The sequence below is a fragment of the Candoia aspera genome, chromosome 2 (genome assembly GCF_035149785.1).
Source record: "Candoia aspera isolate rCanAsp1 chromosome 2, rCanAsp1.hap2, whole genome shotgun sequence".
In the NCBI taxonomy this organism is placed as follows: domain Eukaryota; kingdom Metazoa; phylum Chordata; class Lepidosauria; order Squamata; family Boidae; genus Candoia; species Candoia aspera.
The window spans coordinates 234,877,070-234,900,015 of NC_086154.1; the positions used below are offsets into that span (position 1 = coordinate 234,877,070).

The following is a 22,946-nucleotide window of genomic DNA, read 5'->3' on the forward strand; positions in this document are numbered from 1 at the left end:
GAAATGCATTGCTTGGCAGAAACCAGGAGAGGTTTATCATGTCTAAATCACAGCAAAACAACTTGATCCCCTTTTTTTATAGGGTGACCCGTTTAATTGACATAGGGAATGTGGTGGGCCTACTTTACCATTCAGTGAAGTTTCCTATGGGATTCTAGTAGGGAGAATGACAAAAAGTGGGGTAGATTATGTCATCTTTAGATGGATAGAGATATGATTAAACTATTGTACACAATGTTAATGCCTCCATGGCAAGACAAAAGGAAGTTTCAATTGGTGAACCACAGGGTTCTATTCTAGAGCTACCCAATATATTTGAAACTGAGCTGTCCAACATATTTAAAACTGACTTGGAAGAGGGGTAAGAAAATATAATTATCAGATTTGCACTCTACATAAAAATAAGAGAATAGCAAACACTTAAAGGGCATATCAATCAATCAAGAGGACTCTGACCATCTAGAACAACGGGCAGAAATTAGCAAGATAAAATTTCAAAAGGGAAAAATACAAACTCCTGTATTTAGCTAGGACAAATCAAAGGCATGAATCTAAGATGGGGGTGGGGGGTGACCATACTGGGTAGCAGTACATGTGAAAAGGACCTGGGTGCCTTAGTGGATCCTAAGCTGAACATGAGCCAACAGTAAGATGCAGCTACCAAAATAAAAAAAAAAAGCAAATGTTAGGGCACAAAGCAACAGTTTAGATTACAAGGAAATAGATTTGGTTGGCCATCAGGAAAAAATCCTAACAGCTGTTCGTCAACGGAACAGACTCCCTCAAAAGGTGATGAGCTCTCCTTTGCTGAAGATGTTTAAACAGAAGCTGGATGCCCATATGTCAGGGATGCTGTAGTAGTGGATTCCTGCATGAGGCAGGGGTTTAAATTAGATGATCTCCAAAATCCTTCCAACCCTTCTATAAATAAATACACATATGTTAGTCACCAGAAAGTAAATTCCAGTATTTCAGGCAATGACCAGCATAAAACAATAGCAAAACAAAAACACTAGGTTAGTCACTAAAACAAAACTCCTTGCCCTGCTAAGATGCAAGTATTTGCTTCAGTGTAAGTCCCCTTCACATCCAACACAGAAACAAAGGCTGTAATACCTTCCTCATACACTAGCTTTATTATTAGGTTAATAATGAGAGTGGCCCTTTTTTCCTGGCTAGCTCAGAAGCAAACAGAACTGATAACAGAGGAATGCTGTTCTCCTTCCCAGCCTTGCTTGCACCTGTTTGAATTTTTTGTACCTATAGTTTATTAGGAAAATTATTAAATGTAAAGCTGATTCTAGAGATCACTTTCCCAAACAATTTGCAGCATGCTACTCTGCCCTATATAAACTACTCATTTCATTTTTTCCTATATTCCTTCTTTTCTTTTCTTTTTTGCTGCACTAATTATTTGCAAGGAACCTTTCAATGTTCCACAACACTTAAAATTCAGAAACTATTGCAAATACTATGTCTTGCCTGTTAACTGTTACTTAGAATATAACATAATGACTTGTCACTGTGCATTACCTATTATCTTTTCCTTAACTGCTGTAATTGAATTTTGTTTTGTTTCAAACAACATGCTATGCAAAATAGATACTCTGACAAGGCTGCTATATGAAGCAACTAATATATATGCAGTTAAGCATGCATGTGAAGGTTTCTAGCTGCAAATTAATGTCACATTCTAGCAGAGAACTAGGGATCTGCATTTCAACCTCTAAAATTTCCCCAATGATTTAAAATAAGCAATTAAATAGAAATACAATTTACTGAAATGGCACTTTTGGAAAAATATTAAATACAATGATATTCATGTTACAGGTTTTCCTTATTTTTCACTGACATCTGGTTTATTAATATGCACCTATTATTACAACTGAAAGAAAACAGCTCAGAATATAGTTCTGCTATTATGCTAAACAAGTTCCAAATCCTGTGGGGATTGTATAAATTACCAATAACCTTAAACGTGACGTTGCATTTATTGTCTTCAGCCTTGCTCCATACTGGAACCTGCTGGTCCCAGCATGTATAGAACTCATTCCATAAAAAAGAGAATTGATTATTTGCAAAGAACTAAAGAAAATGCATTATACTTACATTTATTTTCTATCACATCACTTGTGGCGGGGGGGGGGGGAGATTTCGTCATTTAAATTTATTCTACCTTTTTTCTTTCTTTCCCAATTGTTCTTAATATACCTTGACTGACTTTATCAGTAATGTTAACTATTAGGATTAGTACCAGATATAAAGACAAATTAAACATTTTACTTAAAATAACAAATCTTAAATTCAAAGGATTGTGCTCTTCCATTTGTTTTCACATATAGTACAAAAGATAATCTATACATTTTAAATCTTATTCATTATAGGTGACACTTAAGCAGAAAACTTATTTCTTTGCTGAAAATCTAAATTCTACAAAATTAACTTTTCAAGAAATTGGCAATATGTTTATTAAACATATTTTTTAAAATTCATAAATAATACGCAAAAATTGTATTTTCCAGAAAGCTGTTAAAAAATAAATCTATGAACAGGAACTCAATGGACATCATTCTGAATAGATTTGTACAAATTTGTACAATAGATTGCTCAATATGCCATAAAAACAATATTTAATTTTAAATTACCCTCTTAAAATGTAAAACAAAAAAGTTTATAAAAATGTCATTGACAAGCAAGATTAAAATAAGAAGTAGCTTTACTAGATGGGAAAATATAAATCATTCCTACAAAACTAGCAATGAGCTCGTCAAATTCAAATACAGCTTTCTATTAAGTTTTTTTTTTATATATTAAAGCAATAAACATGGTTCATTTGTCTTTCACTGGTTGCCATGTTTTTCTGTGCTGTTGCTATGAACTTCAGCCATTATCTGCGCTCCAAGGTAAACTACATGAACCATCAACAAAAGTGACACCCAATCTATGGAGTTCATATTTTCTCCAGATTATCTATGCTAGTTGACAAGCTGGTAATGAAAAAAATCACACTAAGCAAATGGTTCCTCTAATAACAATAAATTTTCTATAAAATTATGAAGGGTACAAAATGTTTCCTTGCATCTATTTTGTCATGAATTCTAATTAATGCTGCAAAAACCTGAGAGTGCTGGGTCATCACAAGAAGTATATCAAGGTTTGATTGATACTATGGGGCAAGCTGGCCTACACTGCCAACATTTCCTTCTTTTAAATTAATGGCCATCCCACCTACCCTAATCATACAGCCCAAATTATATTCCCCTTCTTATTTCAATTTTCTGAAAGCATGGAAGCTGGTAAAGATCAGTCATTTATCTTCTAATAGCTGGATAATAGATCTATCACAATATAGCATTTGCAGAAATTCAGGTGTTATACTTCCCCCTGCCCCCACGTAAATCTTTTACAAACATTGAATCAGTATCTTTGGAAGACACTAAGTTATCCACACATTTGTAATCTAAGCATTACACTTTACACATTATCCCTTGCATATTTGTTAAATATGTTAAAGAATATATCTGATTTTGCTCCATTTTCCCAAGCAGTATTCTACATTAGAATACATCAGTAATTTTAATGACAAAACTATTTCCATTTCTTCAACACATTTTTGACCTGCAAATTATTAGACTTCCCAGGAATCAGTTGCTACAGATAATCCTATTTAGTCTTCACAGGGCACCTGGATAGTCAATTTGTTTTAAAAGAAATATATATTTAAATCCACAGCTGCAGACCCCAAAAGGCCTATAAGCATCAATGACGCTATATCTACTATGATATAAACCATGAGGCATTATGTTTCTCCACTTACTTTCATATTTTTTGTCTAAAGATTTTCCTGCAAAATGCATATGACTCTAAATGTAAAGGTGCCCAGAATGTTCTTTATGATTTTTTCTACACACTGCCTCAAAGATGTCTGGGAGATAGGAAGTGGTTTAAAATTGGGTAAAACAACAGACAACTAATGGAATGCGATCCTCATCTAAAAGCCAGGATTACTTCAACCTAACTTAAAGAGGATGCAACTTTTACTCTGACGGATATTTGGCAGTGGTAATCATGCCTTCATAATTAAAGTATTAATAATGAGAATTTTCGCATGAAGAGGCTATCATTGAAGACTATTTAGAAGCCTATACGTGACACAGAATACAGTTCCTCGCTTCCTCTTAACAAGGACTGGTTTACCCTAGCTAGCTACTGAATCCATGCTGCTGCATGTAATCTATAAAGCCTTAATAAAGGAATTACATAATTGAGATATCCCCTACAATCTGAAGAGAGCTATCTTGAAAATGACATCTAAACAATTTTGAACAGAACTGTTCCATAGAGCTTTCAATCTGTAATGTATTTAGGATCCAGTCACTCAGAGAGGGTTGATAATTGTATGGTTATTTTATGAAATGGTTTTAATTCTTAGTTTGATGGCTTTTATGAAGATGTTCTAAGTCAGTAAGATTCCATGTGGACTCAGCAGTATATAAACATACATAAAGAAAGAAAGAAATTGAGGTGGGGGTGGGGGAAGAGATTTAGATGTTCACTAATTCATATTGCATACACTTAGTTTTTGAAGTTTCACTTCTTGGTTTCAGACTTTCTAGACAAGAATGCAATGGGAAATGAGAAGAAATGATTGAGGTACCAGGAACAGCTCATCTGCCCACAATGTCAATCATTTTTTCACCATAAAATAGCATTTCTATTATACTGTAGCATTAATCCTACTACGTCTAAAGCCTGAACCCTGATCAGATTCAAGCTTAAAATGGCTTAACATCTCAGATGAAGATATCACAATTCTAATTTCATTATAAAGCTGCTAATTCTGCATTACTTACTGTGCTTTTGTCTTTCAAAAGTTTCTCTATTACGTCAATTAACATTTCTTTTTGTTCAGGATCAAGACTAGAAATTTAACATAAAAAAATGTCAGCAGATATTCTACAGATTTGGACTAAATGTATATTCTAAATGTCTAAATGAACAAAAGGAAACAAGTTTGGTGGATTTCGTTCTAAGTTATGATTAAATATGGATATTTGTCTTACCGGACAATGAAAAAGGCAAAAATAAATGAAGAAATTGTATCAGATCTTTTTCAGTTGCTCAGTAAAATTAAACTTTTCATATGCACAGCATATACTGTTCTCCATCTATGCTAAAACAGACACTTTAGTCAAAAGTAATTTTATTGATTTTATCTCTATTAGCAGATGGTAGTTATCATAAACTAAACTTCACTGTAACACACTTTGCTGAACATTAAATACATTTCTTCTATATTCATGGTTAGAGATAACTTACCTATAAAGTTTCTGAATTGCATGGGCAGCATTTTTTCTAACATAAGGTGATAAATCAGCTGACGCTTCTTTGATAGCAAGCATCATAATTGGAACAATAATTGGCACTCTGATACTTGATAGCACTCGCAAAGCACTTGCACGGATCAACTGATTAGGATCCTAAAATAAAAATAAAATACTGATAATCTTGAAATAAATGCCACTTACTAAAAGCATGTATATTTGTTTTTGTATTTTCCATTTTTTTACCCTAATACCGTGTTTTATGACCAAGTTCTACAAAGGAAAAGAACCAAAAAGAATATTCTAATCCAGCCATTGTAGGTAATATATATCTAATAATAGATACAAAACAATCTAAACATGTTTGAATTATTTACATTCTCCATTAGACAGAGAAGAGAGTTAAACCAGCTAAGGTAGATAGAACTGCCCATATTTAGATTATCTAGTAAACATACCTGTATAGAATCATAGTTAATCTATTGTGCTTTGTCTATTAAATCCTTTTTAAGAAAAAATGAGAATATCAAATTGCTGAGCAAGTTCAAGATTTGTAATGATAATTTTTTCTTTGAATTAGAAATACTGAAAAGTGATTTTCATGAATTGCCATTAATGCAAATACTTTAGAATCTTGTATCATGTTCATTTTTCCTAGTAATTCTGTGAGTTGTCACCACTATCTGCATTACAGATGAATACAGAAGCTGTAAAGTCCAGAAAAATACATCATCCTAACAGTTAAAAACCACCTGACAGCATTTCTAAAGCTATTTCTAAAACTGCAGTTTCTAAAAGGAGCCATACCTTTCCCCAGGATTGTACAACTTTCACACCCCTGCTGTATATAAAGTGGCTAAAAGTTGTCATAACATTTTATTCCCCTTTCAATATCTTTACATCCTCCTCTTAAGCAGGAGCAGTTATGTAACTTTTTTTTTTCATGTCAGAAGCACCTACCAAGGTGCTTCTGCATTTAAAGGATTTGCCGGTGACATCACCGTTGCCTGGGGGATGCCCGAGGGAGATCATTTCATGTCCCTGTTATTTTCCCACCAAAGTGGTACCTATTTATCTACTTGCATTTGCATGCTTCCAAACAGCTAGGTTAGCAAGAGCTGGGACAAGTTGACAGGAGCTCACTCCATCACACAGCTCGCGCTCTCAGGTTTCAAACTGCTGAGCTGCCGACCTTTATTGTCCTCTGACTCAGCGTCTTAACCACTGAGCCACTGCAGCCCCCCAGTTATGTAACATAAAACAAGTGTAATATTACTGTTTATTTCAATGGTTAACTTCAAAGAGAACATAAGGCTCACATATTTCAAAGTTGTTACCAGGAATTTGGTTAAAAAAAAATCATGTTATTGATTCCAATTTTCTAAAAATATTGTATTCCCAAACCTTCAAGTTTCTAACCCACTGAGAGAAATACCACAGACTTGATGTATGTGTAGGACAGTCTATTGGGTCCAATCAGATTGCATCCAACCATGTCTGACTGCCTATAAAATAACCACTGAAAAAATTCTCCTCTTCCCTGCAGCCCCAAGTACAACTCCAGAACTCCTCTAGAGGAATGGGAAAGCCCTCCTGAGCAGATCTGAGATGCATGCAGGGGGCTGAAAGAGAAGGGAATTTATACAATTATACAGTTATACAAGTAGAAAACCACACCGGTGAAACTCGTTTTAAGCAATGGCAGCTTTCAAAATGGCACTATGTATGTGCAATAAAGCAGACTATTATCTTCAGAAATAAAATGGTATATGTTTGGTTTTTCTCTATTAAAAATCAGCTGCAACTTTATAAAAACTGAAAATATGTCTAATTAGATTTTACTCACTTTCAGAGCACGCTGAAAGGTGCTAATTGACAGCAGTGCCAGATCCTGCTGCTCTTCTGCATAACGCATCAAATAGACATAGACAAGTTTTTTAATCTGAAAAACAAACCAGTTCATTTAAATCTATATATTAAAATTTAGTATCATCCCCAAGTACATCCATATGGTTGTGTAAGACTGTTGCATTCCAGAAGTATAAAGCATTATAATGTGTGTGTGTGTATACTTATGACTCTGTCATAAGGAATGGACATTCTAGGTTCCCTATGACAAGATACATTTGTATTTTATATTCAAGATTTCCAAACAAGTAATCACTGAAGTTCTACAGCTTATAAAATTACACTTTGGTTAAGTTCTCAATAAAGCCCATATAGGTTAAAATGAGGAGGAGCAAAAAATTGTTTTCAGTTTTAACATAAGGAGTTGTAAAAAAAAAAAATCTGAAAAAACTTTAACTGCAGTTGTGCTATAACTATTGTCCCTGTCTGAAGAAGTATTTTTCTGTCTATTCTGCCAAAAAGCAAGATATTAAATCACAGAAGGTTACAAGGCAGTAAATTATGTGTTGTTCTACTACGAACAAGCAGCAATCAACACTGACAACAAGAGGCCTGTATAGCGAATGACTGCAGGCGTGCAGAGAAAGCCTCCGTTCCTTGAAACCACTCGGAGACCAGAGGCAGGAGTACTTCAGTTTCGTGACCGCACCGTTCTTTCATCATTTACCTTCATTCAATGTTACAGCACTCCTCCCTTTAAAACTAATAATAACAGAGCCACATTAGAGTTGAGGAACACAGGGAGATCTGTTTAATTAGTTTATCAATACAAGTATATCAAACTTCATGAGTTATTGACTAAACCTTTTGTTATTTCTCTTCTAAACCACCAATTATACTTCGAGGTCACTTTCTGCATCTTTTAATATGAAACCTAAAACTAAGTGTAGGGCAATTCACTGTTTATGAAAATTAATTTGACTGTAACTAAATGTCCTTCACTAGTTTTGAAATCCTTTACAGTCCTGCCACATGCTCTGTAAGTGGATCTTTTTCTAGAAATGTGATGGTCGGTGGAAAAAGGAGAAAATCCAATAGCAAAAACACATTTTCCCCTTTTCTCCCCTTTCAAATACAGTCCTTTAGCTTTTGGTATTTAAAAAAAAATGAAAAAACGAATATGAAATATTTCCTAATATTTTTATTTTAAATTATATATAAAAAGTAAATACACAAAAAATCCTGAGTCTCATGTTTAAAATAAACTACAGTAAACAGACCAGCATGTAAAGGGGTAAAGAAGCCTACATCAATACTAGCAAACTTTCATTTTCCAGAAGTCCACGAGAATGATAAAATAACATAATAAAGGATCACTTCCTAAGAAGAAAGCTGGGTAGAAATAAACTTTAAAATATCCTTACAATAAACAGGTTATACTGTAAACATCTGACAAATATGGGGTCTTAATTTTAACTGCTACAATACACTTACCTCATAGGTTTCAAGCACTACTGCAGGTTTAGATCCCTGATTTATGTACCTATTAAAATCTATAGACAAGTAAAGTACCCTGAGAATTCCCAACTAACATACACAGAAGATTGTCAGTGGAAATGTATTTCAATATTCAATCCCCATGTTGTTGGAAAGTATACTGCCCAGCAATGTATATTTTACATGAAATTGCTCATAATACAGCCTGGTTTCTTCCACAAGGATATCTGTATCTTTTCCTTAAAGTAGTTTATTAATTGATTAGTCCTGTGACCTTATCAATAAAATAAAGTTGAATTAAATAAAATACAATACATTGTCTAATTACAAAAAGAAAGTAGATAAAAGAAAATACAGTAATACAATACATATGCGACAATACAAGGAGTCAGTAATCAGATGTATGAATCTCCCTTACAGGATACCCCAGTTTGTTCAATGTATTGGGTTCTTATGACCACTGCCTTAGCTATAAACTTAGCAGTTCTGCATACAATATGCACATTAGAACCCAGAAGGAAGTAAGACAGTCTGTGGTTTGGATCCCAGTGTACTGTTCTTTCTAATAGGGATGATAAATATTTAAGCCTAATGGGTACATGTAATTGGCAATTGAACAAAATATGAAAAATATTTTCAATGGCTGGTGAACCGCATATGCAGGTTCTCTCATGATATGGCAAGTGGTGGAAGTGCCCATATTTGTCCATGGAGTCCAACAACTCAAATCTAGCTCTAGAATAGTCCAACAACTAAAATCTAGCTCTAGAATTAAAAATTGTGGCAAGCTCATTAATAGATATTTTTCAGGTTGAAAACTAATTCTATTCTTAGCCAACCATCTTAAAGATCTATTTTTAGTCAATAATTCCATCTCAGTTTGTGCACTGATATCCAGGACTCGCTGTTTAAAAATTTCCCTTGCCTGGGAGACTGTTGAGAGCAAATATTGAATGGAAAACCCATGTCGTGAAATAACTTCAAAGAGTTGGCTGATCCAAGAATTGGGCTGTGCCATATTTATCTGTTCCATTAAGCATATTTTAGGAAGTCTATCAGAATCCATTGATTGGATCCTCAGCCAGTATGTGAAAACTTTAATAATTAAATGGCTATGTAAGGAATGGATACCTAATTCCGCTCTGACTGCAGGGGCAGACGTATTCTTATCAGTTCCCAATATGCATCTTAAAAAGCGGGTCTGAATTTGTTCAAGTGGTAACTTTATTTAAACCCCACAATTCTGCACCATAGGTCAGCAATGGAACTATTTTGGCCCTAAAGACTTTCAATATAGGGGTCAGAGTGCCTGGATAATTGTAGTTAAATAATTTATATAATCTTTTAACACTTGCCACGGCCCTTGCCAAGCTTCTTTTGAAACGATTTAACCACAACCCTGTGCTGGTAAAAACTACTCCTAGATAGTTGAAAAAGTTCACTTGTTCAATAGACTCCACATTTATCTGCCAGTTATATTTCACACTTTTTCTGCTGAGTACCATCACTTTGGATTTGCTTTTACTGATGTTTAGAAAATTGAGAGCACAGAAGGTATTCAGTTTTTGCAACAGTCTTCTCAGGCCTATTTGGGAATGTGCCATTAGAAACATGTCATCAGCATATAGTAGGATATTAATAAATTTATCAAGGATCTTTGGCATACAAGTATCTACATCATACAGGAATCCTGGTAAATCACTGACATACAAGTTAAAAAGCACTGGGGCTAGTATACAACCCTGTCTGATGCCACTGAAGGTGGTTATGCCAAATATGAAATATTTTTCATATTTTGTTCAATTGTCAATTACATGTACCCATTAGGCTTAAATATTTATCATCCCTATTAGAAAGAACAGTGCACTGGGATCCAAACCATAGACTGTCTTACTTCCTTCTGGGTTCTAATGTGCATATTGTACACAGAACTGCTAAGTTTATAACTAAGGCAGCGGTCATAAGAACCCAGTACACTGAACAAACTGGGGTATCCTATAAGGGAGGTTCATACCTCTGATTACTGACTCTTTGTATTATCGCATATGTACTGTATTACTGTATTTTCTTTTATCTATTTTCTTTTTGGAATTAGACAATGTATTGTATTTTATTTAATTCAACTTTATTTTATTGATAAGGTCACAGGACTAATCAACTAATCAACTACTACTACTGCTTAAAGTAAATGTATTTTTACAGTCCAAGTTCAGACTGCAGAGACCTTAGCATTAACTTGAACAACCCAACATGAAAGAGGTTACAGCTAGCTCTATGTTCACAAAACAGCTGTACAGCACTTTATACTTAGAGCATACCATGCAGTTTCATAAATCATGATAATACCATGCTAACACATTAGCACATTCCATTAATTATTACAAGCATAACCTGATACAGTGTTTGTAGCAGGCAATAAAGCTTTGCTACAGTATCTTTCAAAAGGCAGGCAAACATTTCTGGCCTGGTTCAGAATTAGTTTAACTAATGTTGATGTGAGGGTACATTAACTCCTCCCTAAAATAAAATATAAATACATTGGAGGATTTTTATTTGGGGTGTTAAGCTTACATGTGGGTATGCCAGCATGTGAATAATGTGGTTGGCTCAAATTTCCCAGTGCAGATATAAAGGAAGCTGGTAGGCAAGGAAAGAGGAAATAATTCTCTCTCAGGAACGACTGTATGATTATTTTAACTTGAAATATTCTCATCTTAGGGGACCAGAATGATCTAATTCTTGTTTCTCCACTAATCATTCAATCTAGATGTTCATTACATTAAATTATTATTAATTTAATAATATACGGTATGTTTTATTAAATATATGTATTATTAAATACATAATAATTATAGTATTTGGCTGAAATAAATAGTTTGTTGTTCATTATCCAGTATACTTAAAAAGAGCTACATTCAGTGCCTCAGTTTCTGAATGTTAACAGTTCTAAAGAATTGTCTAATAAAAGGCTAATACTAACATTTTTCAGATAAATTTGGTATCATGTTGTAAAGATTATGAAGGGTTGCCTCTGGATACACAGTCTGTATTAAAAAGCCACTATATCTCCTCCCTCATAAATTCCCAGTCCCATTACTAGAAGACCATCTCATAATACCTAGTACATTGTCAATAATAAGATATACAATAAGCTACAACAGACTACATTCCTCTTAATGATGATAGAAAGAGAGCTAGCTACAAGCAGATCCATGCAGTATCTCCCACTAGTTTTACAGCAGCTCATATGTAAGGTTAATTTAAGCTCGGGATCAGATATCCATAGCCCACAAGCCACATGTGGGCCCTAAACTACTTTTCTGCACCTCCTATCAAATCACCCCACTGAAAGTGTTTCCACTGATTTTTGATGGAAAACAAAACCATGCAAGTATGTAAGCCTTGGAAAACTGTAGCAAAACCATGCCCTAAAGCACTCCACTCTACTCACCTGCATGACTTTAATTACCTTGACATCTGTTGGGACACAAACTCGACTATGCATGATTCTTTCAGAAAACAAAAGCTGAATGCAGTTGAACATGTATCATGAAATCAGAGTTTAATAAACTCAGAGCAATTATAAACAGAATTCCACAGAAGGAGAAAGTAATAGGAAAAGGAACTCATGACTGGTGGAGTTCTTGAAAAAGGAGATGCTAAAGTACACACCCTCAGCAAAGGATTGTTACCTTGCCGTGGTGCTGGAGCTTGAGCACCTCAATGATGCCATGAGCTAAACCATGAAGGGCCACCCAAGACGGGAAGGTCATGACAGAGAGGTCAGACTAAATGAGATCCCTGGGGAAGGTAATGGCAACCCACCCCAGTATTCTTGCCGGGAAAACTAAATGGATCAGTACAACCAGAGATATGTCGGTATACCATCGGAAGATGAGACCCCCAGGTCGGAAGATGGTCAAAATGCTACTGGGGAGGAACAGGGGATGAGTTCAACTAGCCCCAGACGTGATGACGCAGTTAGCTCAAAGCCAAAAGGATGGCTAGCGGCCGACGGTGCTGGTGGTGAACGGCGAATCCGATGTTCTAAGGATCAACACACCATTGGAACCTGGAATGTAAGATCTATGAGCCAGGGCAAATTGGATGTGGTTATTGGGGAGATGTCAAGATTAAAGATAGACATTTTGGGCGTCAGTGAACTGAAATGGACTGGAATGGGCCACTTCACATCAAATGACCACCAGATCTACTACTGCGGACAAGAGGACCACAGAAGAAATGGAATAGCCTTCATAATTAATAGTAAAGTGACTAAAGCAGTGCTTGGATACAATCCAAAAAGCGATAGAATGATCTCAGTTCGAATTCAGGGCAAGCCATCTAACATCACAGTGATCCAAATATATGCCCCAACCACAGATGCTGAAGAAGCTGAAGTAGAGCAGTTCTATGAGGATCTGCAGCACCTACTGGACAACAAGCCTAAAAGAGACGTTATTTTCATCACAGGAGACTGGAATGCTAAGGTGGGCAGTCAAATGACACCTGGAATTACAGGTAAGTATGGCCTAGGAGAACAAAATGAAGCAGGACATAGGCTGATAGAATTTTGCCAAGACAACTCACTCTGCATAACAAACACTCTCTTCCAACAACCTAAGAAACGGCTTTATACGTGGACTTCACCAGATGGACAACACCGAAATCAGATTGACTACACCCTTTGCAGCCAAAGGTGGTGGACATCTGTACAGTCGGTAAAAACAAGACCTGGAGCTGACTGTAGTTCAGATCATGAACTTCTTGCACAATTTAGGATCAGACTAAAGAGATTAGGGAAGATCCACAGATCAGCTAGATATGAGCTCACTAATAGTAATTCCTCACTAAGGAATATGCAGTGGAGGTGAAGAATAGATTTAAGGGACTGGACTTAGTAGATAGGGTCCTGGAAGAACTATGGACAGAAGTTCGCAACATTGTTCAGGAGGCGGCAACAAAATACATACCAAAGAAAGAGAAAACCAAGAAGGCAAAATGGCTGTCTGCTGAGACATTAGAAGTAGCCCAAGAAAGAAGGAAAGCAAAAGGCAACAGTGATAAGGGGAGATATGCCCAATTAAATGCAAAATTCCAGAGGTTAGCCAGAAGAGATAAGGAATTATTTTTAAACAAGCAATGCGTGGAAGTGGAAGAAGACAATAGAATAGGAAGGACAAGAGACCTCTTCCAGAAAATTAGAAACATTGGAGGTAAATTCCAGGCCAAAATGGGTATGATCAAAAACAAAGATGGCAAGGACCTAACAGAAGAAGAAGAGATCAAGAAGAGGTGGCAAGAATATACAGAAGACCTGTATAGGAAGGATAACAATATCGGGGATAGCTCTGACGGTGTAGTCAGTGAGCTAGAGCCAAACATCCTGAAGAGTGAGGTTGAATGGGCCTTAAGAAGCATTGCTAATAACAAGGCAGCAGGAGACGACGGCATCCCAGCTGAACTGTTCAAAATCTTGCAAGATGATGCTGTCAAGGTAATGCATGCTATATGCCAGCAAATTTGGAAAACACAAGAATGGCCATCAGACTGGAAAAAATCAACTTATATCCCCATACCAAAAACGGGAAACACTAAAGAATGTTCAAACTATCGAACAGTGGCACTCATTTCACATGCCAGTAAGGTAATGCTCAAGATCCTGCAAGGTAGACTTCAGCAATTCATGGAGCGAGAATTGCCAGATGTACAAGCTGGGTTTAGAAAAGGCAGAGGAATTAGGGACCCAATTGCCAATATCCGCTGGATAATGGAAAAAGCCAGGGAGTTTCAGAAAAACATCTATTTCTGTTTATTGACTATTCTAAAGCCTTTGACTGTGTGGACCATAACAAATTGTGGCAAGTTCTTAGTCGTATGGGGATACCAAGTCATCTTGTATGCCTCCTGAAGAATCTGTATAACAACCAAGTAGCAACACTAAGAACAGACCATGGAACAACAGACTGGTTTAAGATTGGGAAAGGAGTACGACAGGGCTGTACACTCTCACCCTACTGACTTGTACGCAGAACACATCATGCGACATGCTGGGCTTGCGGAATCCAAGGCTGGAGTTAAAATTGCTGGAACAAACATTAACAATCTCAGATATGCAGATGATACCACCTTGATGGCTGAAAGCGAAGAGGAACTGAGGAGCCTTATGATGAAGGTGAAAGAAGGAAGTGCAAAAGCTGGCTTGCAGCTAAACCTCAAAAAAACCAAGATTATGGCAACCAGCTTGATTGATAACTGGCAAATAGAGGGAGAAAATGTAGAAGCAGTGAAAGACTTTGTATTTCTAGGCGCGAAGATTACTGCGGATGCTGACTGCAGTCAGGCAATCAGAAGACGCTTAATCCTTGGGAGAAGAGCAATGACAAATCTCGATAAAATAGTTAAGAGCAGAGACATCACACTGACAACAAAGGTCCGCATAGTTAAAGCAATGGTGTTCCCCATAGTAACACATGGCTGCGAGAGCTGGAAGGCTGAGTGAAGGAAGATAGATGCTTTTGAACTGTGGTGTTGGAGGAAAATTCTGAGAGTGCCTTGGACTGCAAGAAGATCAAACCAGTCCATCCTCCAGGAAATAAAGCCAGACTGCTCACTTGAGGGAATGATACTAAAGGCAAAACTGAAATACTTTGGCCACATAATGAGAAGACAGGACACCCTGGAGAAGATGACGATGCTAGGTAGAGTGGAGGGCAAAAGGAAGAGGGGCTGACCAAGGGCAAGGTGGATGGATGATATTCTAGAGGTGATGGACTCGTCCCTGGGGGAGCTGGGGGTGTTGACGACTGACAGGAAGCTCTGGTGTGGGCTGGTCCATGAAGTCACGAAGAGTCGTAAGCGACTAAACGAATAAACAACAACAAAGTACACACAGTGAACAAAAATATCAAGGATTGCAGAAGAAGCAAAAATGACCACACAAAAGTCTTAGTAAAGATGTGAAAAGAAAGGAATATACCCTAAACCAAAGAAAGAGGTACATATCACCAAGGAAGACTACAGAGATTTTCCAGAATCGTAGAAAAGGTAATCAGGGAAAGTAAAACTCAGAACTACTTGAGGCAGAGCATACTAAGAAAAACAAATGTGATAATACAGCCCTTGGTCAGAAAATACCCACCCCTACATTATAAGATCACTTTTATGAGTAGTGACCTTAGAAGCATACAGACATGAATACTTTCCTGACATTAAGGAAGATTTGTACACAGATCGACTACCTGTGTCTGTGGATCCAGAGGAGAAGGTTGATACGTATCAACCACCAGTGTCTATGGATCCATAAAGAGAAGGTCCAGATAATTAGGTTTTGTTTTGTTTTATTTATGTATTTATTAAACAAATTTATATAGCCATCCAACTCACACATAGTGATTCTGGGTGGTTACAAGATTAAAAACCAATAGAACACCCAGCAGCAGAAACAAACATACTCTAAACTAGCCATTTATTGGAGATTTCAGGAGTGCATTTGACAAAGTACCCAATAAAACTCTGAGTAGTGATCTCTTTATGTGTGGGTTGGATGGTGTTACAATTAAATAGATCTGAGTTAACTCAAGCAACCATATTCAAGAGTATTCAAGTAATTTTTCCTCGTCAAGCTAGAAGGGGTACCATATACTTCATTCCTAGCCCTGTATCCTTTAAAATTTTTATTAATAAATTTGATGAAGTGAAGGGAATAGGTTCCATATAAACTTGGGGTCCCCAGACCCGCTGACAGAACCATGTCTTCAAGAACTTCTGGAAAATCATCAAAGTGGGGGGAATGTTTTGATCATTGGCATTCTAGAGCAGCTGATAGATAGTTCAGTGCATATCTTGAAAGTAGATTTGAATGAATTCAGAACAGAGATAAGGAGGACTACCTGGCTGAGAAGTTAATGAGAAAAGGAAGTCAAGATGAGAGAGAGATATTAAACTATTTCAATGATGAGAAAAATGGAAAGCAGTAGAATAAGCCAACATGACAGCACAAAAAGCTTACTTCAGTTATAGAAATCAAGTAGAACACATAATAGAGGGTGTTTTGGAGATCACTGGCAAAGAAGGAGGGGGCCCTTTCCAGGGGGAAAAACACACATGCAGGGTAGAAAGCCTTGGGCTCCCAGCCAAGATCAGAAAGGAATCACCTTAGAGTTCTGGAGTTTTTCCCTTAGAGTTTACTAGTTCTGTTCAGTTTTGGTAAGATTCTGTCAATAAGGTAGAACAATAAAGATTAGAACTTCATTCCTGACTCAGCATTGTTCCTTCACCTTATTCCTGACAGAAGGTGGAAAAATGGACAAGACACTGAGAAAAAGGACGCACAAGCAGCCCCATTTGTAGATAGTATCAGGAAAACTAAAACTCATAATGAGCAGCGGTAAACAAACGACCCTAAGAACACAAGGACTTCTTCAAATTTGATCAGAATCTGTGCAGAATCTATGCACCAGTTGCTCTACAAAGGTGACAAAATGCTGTAACAGTTAACAAGAAAAGCAGAAGGTAAGATTCTGGATCAGTCTTCATTGAGAAGAGAGGATGTATTTAAGCGTAAAAAACAGAATGGGCAGAACTGAAGCTTGAGAATGGCAGAAACAGGTCAGGGAACACCACTTTATTCTGAGTGAGTATAAATCTCCAGGGCCAGATGAATTTCACCATAGGGTGAAAGAACTTGCTGAAGATCTGGCTGAATCTTTATGTGTTATCTTTCAAAGATACTGGATGCAATACAGTACAAGTTGACAGGTGAAGGAAAAATTTGACCTTATCTTCATAAAAAGGAGAGGAGAACCCAAGGAGACCAATTATTCTAACACTGATACCTGTAAATATTCTAGAGCTCTCATAAAGCAATTGATATGTAAACATTTTGAAAATAATTAGGTGATTAGCACACAAGAGCATGAGTTTTCCAAGCACAAGTATGTCACATTACACTTACTTCATGCTTTGACCAGGTAACTTCCTCAGTAGATAGTGGATATGCTACAGACATAAAATACCCTGATTTCAGGAGAGCGTTGACAAAGTTTCCAATAAAACTCTGCTTTGTGATCTATTTATGTGTGGGTTGGATGGTGTGACAATTAAATAGATCCGAATTAACTCAAGCAATCATATTCAAGAGTACTCAAATAATATTTCCTCATCAAGTAGAGGGGGTACCATATAGTTCAGTCCTAGCCCTGTATCCTTTAGAATTTTTATTAATGAATTTGATGAAGTGAAGGGAATGCTTATAAAAATTTAGAGATGGCATAAAATTGACAGAGACAGCTAATTCTATAGAATAGCCTTTCTCAACTGGGATTGCATGGAACCTCGGATTCTGTAAGGGATCGCTAGGGGTTCTGCAAGAGATTGGGGGGGCGGAATAATTTTTTAACTTCGTGCATGACTCAATGATAGTTGTCACTGTGGTGGGAATTTCAAGCTGCCATGACTCAGCCACCAGCCTACTCCTTTGCTGTTGTAAACATGTAAAACATGGATTGTGTAAGTTAGAAATGAATTGTATTGTGAAGTGTTTGTATTATTTTGCTATTTTTATGCAGGGATTCCCTGAGACCTAAAAATTATTTCAAGGGTCCCTCCAGAGTAGAAGGTTGAAAAGGGCTGCTATAGAAGATGCTTTTTAAGCTGCTTTGATACAAGTTTCCAAATCACAGGAAGTAAAAGGTTGACTTCATACAACAGACTTAATTTCAAGTATTATGTATACTTAATTTAAGGAGGATTCAGACAAACATTAAATGCTATGAAGAATGAATAAACTGAGCTGACTCAGTGAGGATATGATAATATTCTTCAAAAACCCAAATACTGTATGTCAAATAGAGAAGGACAAGATCTCTTCTATATCATCTTATAAGGTGTGGCATGGAATAATGGATATAATTTTACAGAACAGCAGATTACAGCTGAGTATTAGGAAAAGTTTCCAAAAATTAATAGTTCAACAACCAATTACTATGATAGCTGATGGGCTTCTTTTCACTGGATGTGATCAAAATACTTCAATCTGGATTCCTACTTGGAGCAGCCTAAATGGCCCTGTCCAATTCTGTAATTCTATGAAGAATCAAACTATGATTAGAGAGAAAGAAATGGTTTAGATATAGCACCAAGTAATTAATTTAGACTGCCAGTTTTTGGCTTAATGTGATATGAAACTCATCCCCCATGTTGTTAAACCACAGCTCATTCATGGGTTGCATCTACCCATCAGTCTAAGACAAAATACACGTTATGGTTTAGTGCAGAGCTCCATAAAGCCTACACAGTTCCTACATGAGTTGCCACTGATATGCAAAAGGAAAAATATTTAAATATATGAGAATGATTTTATTAGCTTTATTTAATAAAATCATTTCCCATATATTTAAACACTGTAAATTAAATCAAGCATAGTAATTAATAACCTGTTCAAAACAGCAAAAAGCATTCTTGATTTAAAAACAAGTTGTGTGCTCCTAGCTTATTGTTGTGCATGATACAAAAGCAGCTGAAAGAAAGAAGCAATGGGGCAGAGGATATTATAATACAAGTTAAGTAAACACAGAAGAAGTCTTAATAGCCTATATTTAGAACCTCTGGAACAACAAATTCTGCCTAAAATGGCAATGCCAAACAACTTACCTCTCAGGATAGTGCCTTTACTTAATACTATATAGACACCAACCAGACATGCTCAAGTCTCCTTATCTTCCTCTAACTATGACTGATCCATTTATCCTCTACCAGTTGATAAAGAACAGTAAAGAAAATCCAAGTGTGCTATTAAGGCTAGTAGAGATGGTTTCTCTGTGAACCTGCTCTTAAGTCTGATGGTATGTTGCAACCAGCACCTTTATAAAAAAAAAGTCTGAGAATATAGAATAAATACACTGTGAACTGTATCAACATAATTCAGAGCTTTTATTTGAAAATTTTCAATTACTGTAAAATATGAGCAATAGTTTGCAAACAAATAAAAGAAAAGCATATACCAAATTGACCCTAATAAACATAGTTAAAAATACTGCCTGAACCATTATTTATTTATTCAATTTATACTCCTACTTCTACTATGACAAATACTCATGAGTAATTACAGCATTATGACAGCCAGTTTGGTGTAGTGGTTAAGGCATCAAGCTAGAAATTGGGAGACTGTGCGTTCTAATCCTGCCTTAGGCACAAAGCCAACTGGGTGACCTTGGGCAGTCACTCTCTCTCAGCACTAGGAAGAAGGCAATGGCAAACCACTTCTGAAATCTTGCTAAGAAAACTGCAGGGACTTGTCCAGGCACTTGCCAGGAGTCAACACTGACTCAAAGGTGAGCATACGCACACACAAACACACACAAATTTACAGCATTGCATTTACCTCCAATCCGCTTGAAAAGATACAAGTTTCTGGTTCAAGATTTCACTTTTTATTATTTCACCTATGATGGGCAGAACTAACCTAGTCAGATGTACCCTGGTGGAGGCAGAAATATTTGTACCAAAGACTTCCAATGGAGACAGATGCATCTTTACCAAACAAAAAGCGGGCGCATGGTCATGCCAGGTATTAGCAATTAATAAGGACAGAGGTGTCCTTAACATTTACAGCTTAGCAAGGGCAACAACTTAACAGACAGGAATTTCTATTAAGGGCAAAGTCATCCCCAGTAAATACACTAAACAAGGACAACAGACATGAACAACTAGGTTGTATTTGTGGCCTAGGAAAAAAGCCATAAGTTGGTTCATGATATCCTATATTCTGTGATATAAAAACAAAACCTGTTTCCTATCATAGAAGATTTATTAATTTCTACACGTCTTTCACTGGAACATTACTATAATTGCCTCTGATTCAAAGATACAATTTCATGGAAAGGGCTTTGAAATTTTAAAGGATGCTCTTAGAAGTAAAATAAGAAAGTTTTTATTTTGTCACCATACCTCAATACTTTTACTTGCTACATTCTTCACTACAGCAGGAAACAACTCAGATGCATTTTTTCCTCTGGCAATCATCTTAAAACACAAAATAAAAATTTCCTTTAATATGCAACATTCAAATACAGTCAATAATCTAATACATATACACTAATATATATTTCAATAATCAATTTTATTAAAGTTCCTTCACCTTTGAAGTAAATAAGTACGTCCTTTGATAACAGGCAATCTTAAAGGGAAACCCTAAATTATACGATTTTGCAAAGAAATTTCAATTCATTTAAAATACTGTAGCTAAATAGCTAAGTTACTTTAAATTGTTCGAGGGTCACTACAAAATGATCTAGATTACCAACAACAAATATTGTTTACAGATGTTTACACCACACTCCACTTGATAAATTATATCTATTGGCAGGAATAGCCCCGCCAGGCATTAGGAGGAGTGTGGCACAAGGCGTGGAATATGGAAAGGTGTTACACAATCCGGCACGCCCATTATTTGGCCAAGTACCTCCTATAAAAAGATTGAAGTCAAGAAGGAGCTTCTTACACTGTGCTGAGGAGATTGCTACTACACCTCAAACAGAATGATTAAAAAGATGGAAATCTCAAGTAAAACACCTTCATAATTGGATAGAACCGCTTGAGGAGTTGCCTGGAGGTTCGGAGGAAGAGTGGATGGTTTGGAGATGTTTTAACAGACTATGCACTGGTTTGGCCAGAACTAAAGATTATATGGAAAAATGGGGGTTTCTCCCTGAGGGCAAGGATATTTGCTGCGAATGTGGCAATATTCAAACAACTACCCATCTTTTACAGTGCCCTTTGGGACCAACATGCACACAGAGTGACTTACTAGTCGGAAACACCTCTGCCATCAATGTGGCCCGGTACTGGGCTAGAGCTATATAAATTTTATGTTTTTACTAAATGTTTTTAACTTTTTAAATTTTAATTAATACTTTCCCCCTTTCTATTTCCTGCATTTCTGACACGAAATGTGACAAGACCAACAACAAAAAAATGATCAACCATGTGGGCAGCTGATACAATTTTAAGAAGTAAAATTGTACCAAAATAAACTCAAAATGTTATAGTTTCATTTCAAAATTATCCATCTTATCCTGATTTGATGTGACATTCTTTGCAAGTATAAGCATCCTATGAAATTTTGGTGGAACACCTATCAACTATTCTGATTTAAGGAGAGGTAGGGTTGAAGTCAAACTGTTACCACTCCATTAATATCCCAGTATTAGTTATAGGATAATAGAACTACAATATTTAATATTACTTTTTAAGGTATCTTGCATTATTTAAATGGCAATAACTGCAGCGTACCATGTAAAATATATCTACGTATATATTTATATATTAATATCTAGGTAGATATTTAGAATCTTTTTAAAATGTATCTTGTCTCATGATGATCTCATGATGATCACTGTATATTTCAATAAAAGTTGAATAAAATTTATTAAAATCCTTAGCCTCACTAGACTGTTCTCCTTTATATTAAAGAAAAGTTAGGTGCTGAATGAACATAAATTGAATACAAAAGTGAGTGACTATTAAGGTGGCCTGCTCATAGACAGAGAATGAGTACGGACTGAATCATAGAACAAATACATGAAAGATGACCAAAAGGGATGGAAAAACTAAAAAAGCTGTGGTTGGAAGGGATTAATGAGAATCTAAAAAGGAGATGAGAATTTTAAAGTACAATGACAATGCATGAATTGGTGTATGGTGGAAACAAATATGGTTTTCGAGGATAAAAGGTATAAAGATGTCTAGAGAATGGTGTTGACATGTTGGTATATCCTTATCATTTTCTTACATCATGCCTTAATTTCTTCAACTATTTCTTTTCTGTGCTTTGCCTAATGTTGTATAATCAATATGTACCTATTTATGTATATTATAATTTTACAAACCATTTTTAAATCCATTTTGGCATTTTTTGTAAACTGCTGGATGTAAGCCTGTTTATTTATATCTGGCCTCTGATCATGTATTTCTATATAATTCTACTCAAAATCTTCTTCAGTTTTTCCAAATCTTGGCATACACAACATGTGGACTTGAACTTCAGACACTGTAATCCACAGGGAGTCTATTGGCAGTCCAGAAGAATGGAAAAATAAGAATGAAAAAGAGACCTGCCAGAATTTCCTAACCAGCACCTAGAGGAGAATGCCAAGATTGGGGTAATGTGATCTATGTTCTTGGGATGCTTCAAATAGTCTTTAACAAGATGTGTAACAGTCCAGTTTGGATCCAAATATGGCTTCCTGTGAACAGAAAAGCTCCTTTCATTTCTAG

General features: G+C 36.2%; 1 protein-coding gene across 2 annotated transcripts in view; it reads right to left on the bottom strand.

Annotated features, from left to right (window-relative positions):
- AP3B1 (adaptor related protein complex 3 subunit beta 1) overlaps positions 1-22,946 on the bottom strand; it is a 199,117-nt gene that overhangs the window by 133,461 nt on the left and 42,710 nt on the right. For both annotated transcript variants that reach the window (XM_063295553.1, XM_063295554.1), the window contains exons 3-6: positions 20,619-20,693; positions 7,171-7,266; positions 5,320-5,480; positions 4,854-4,920 (exon numbers count right to left, since the gene is read on the bottom strand). In XM_063295553.1, the coding sequence (XP_063151623.1) occupies positions 4,854-4,920; positions 5,320-5,480; positions 7,171-7,266; positions 20,619-20,693 (399 nt within the window). The remainder of the gene's footprint in view (positions 1-4,853; positions 4,921-5,319; positions 5,481-7,170; positions 7,267-20,618; positions 20,694-22,946) is intronic.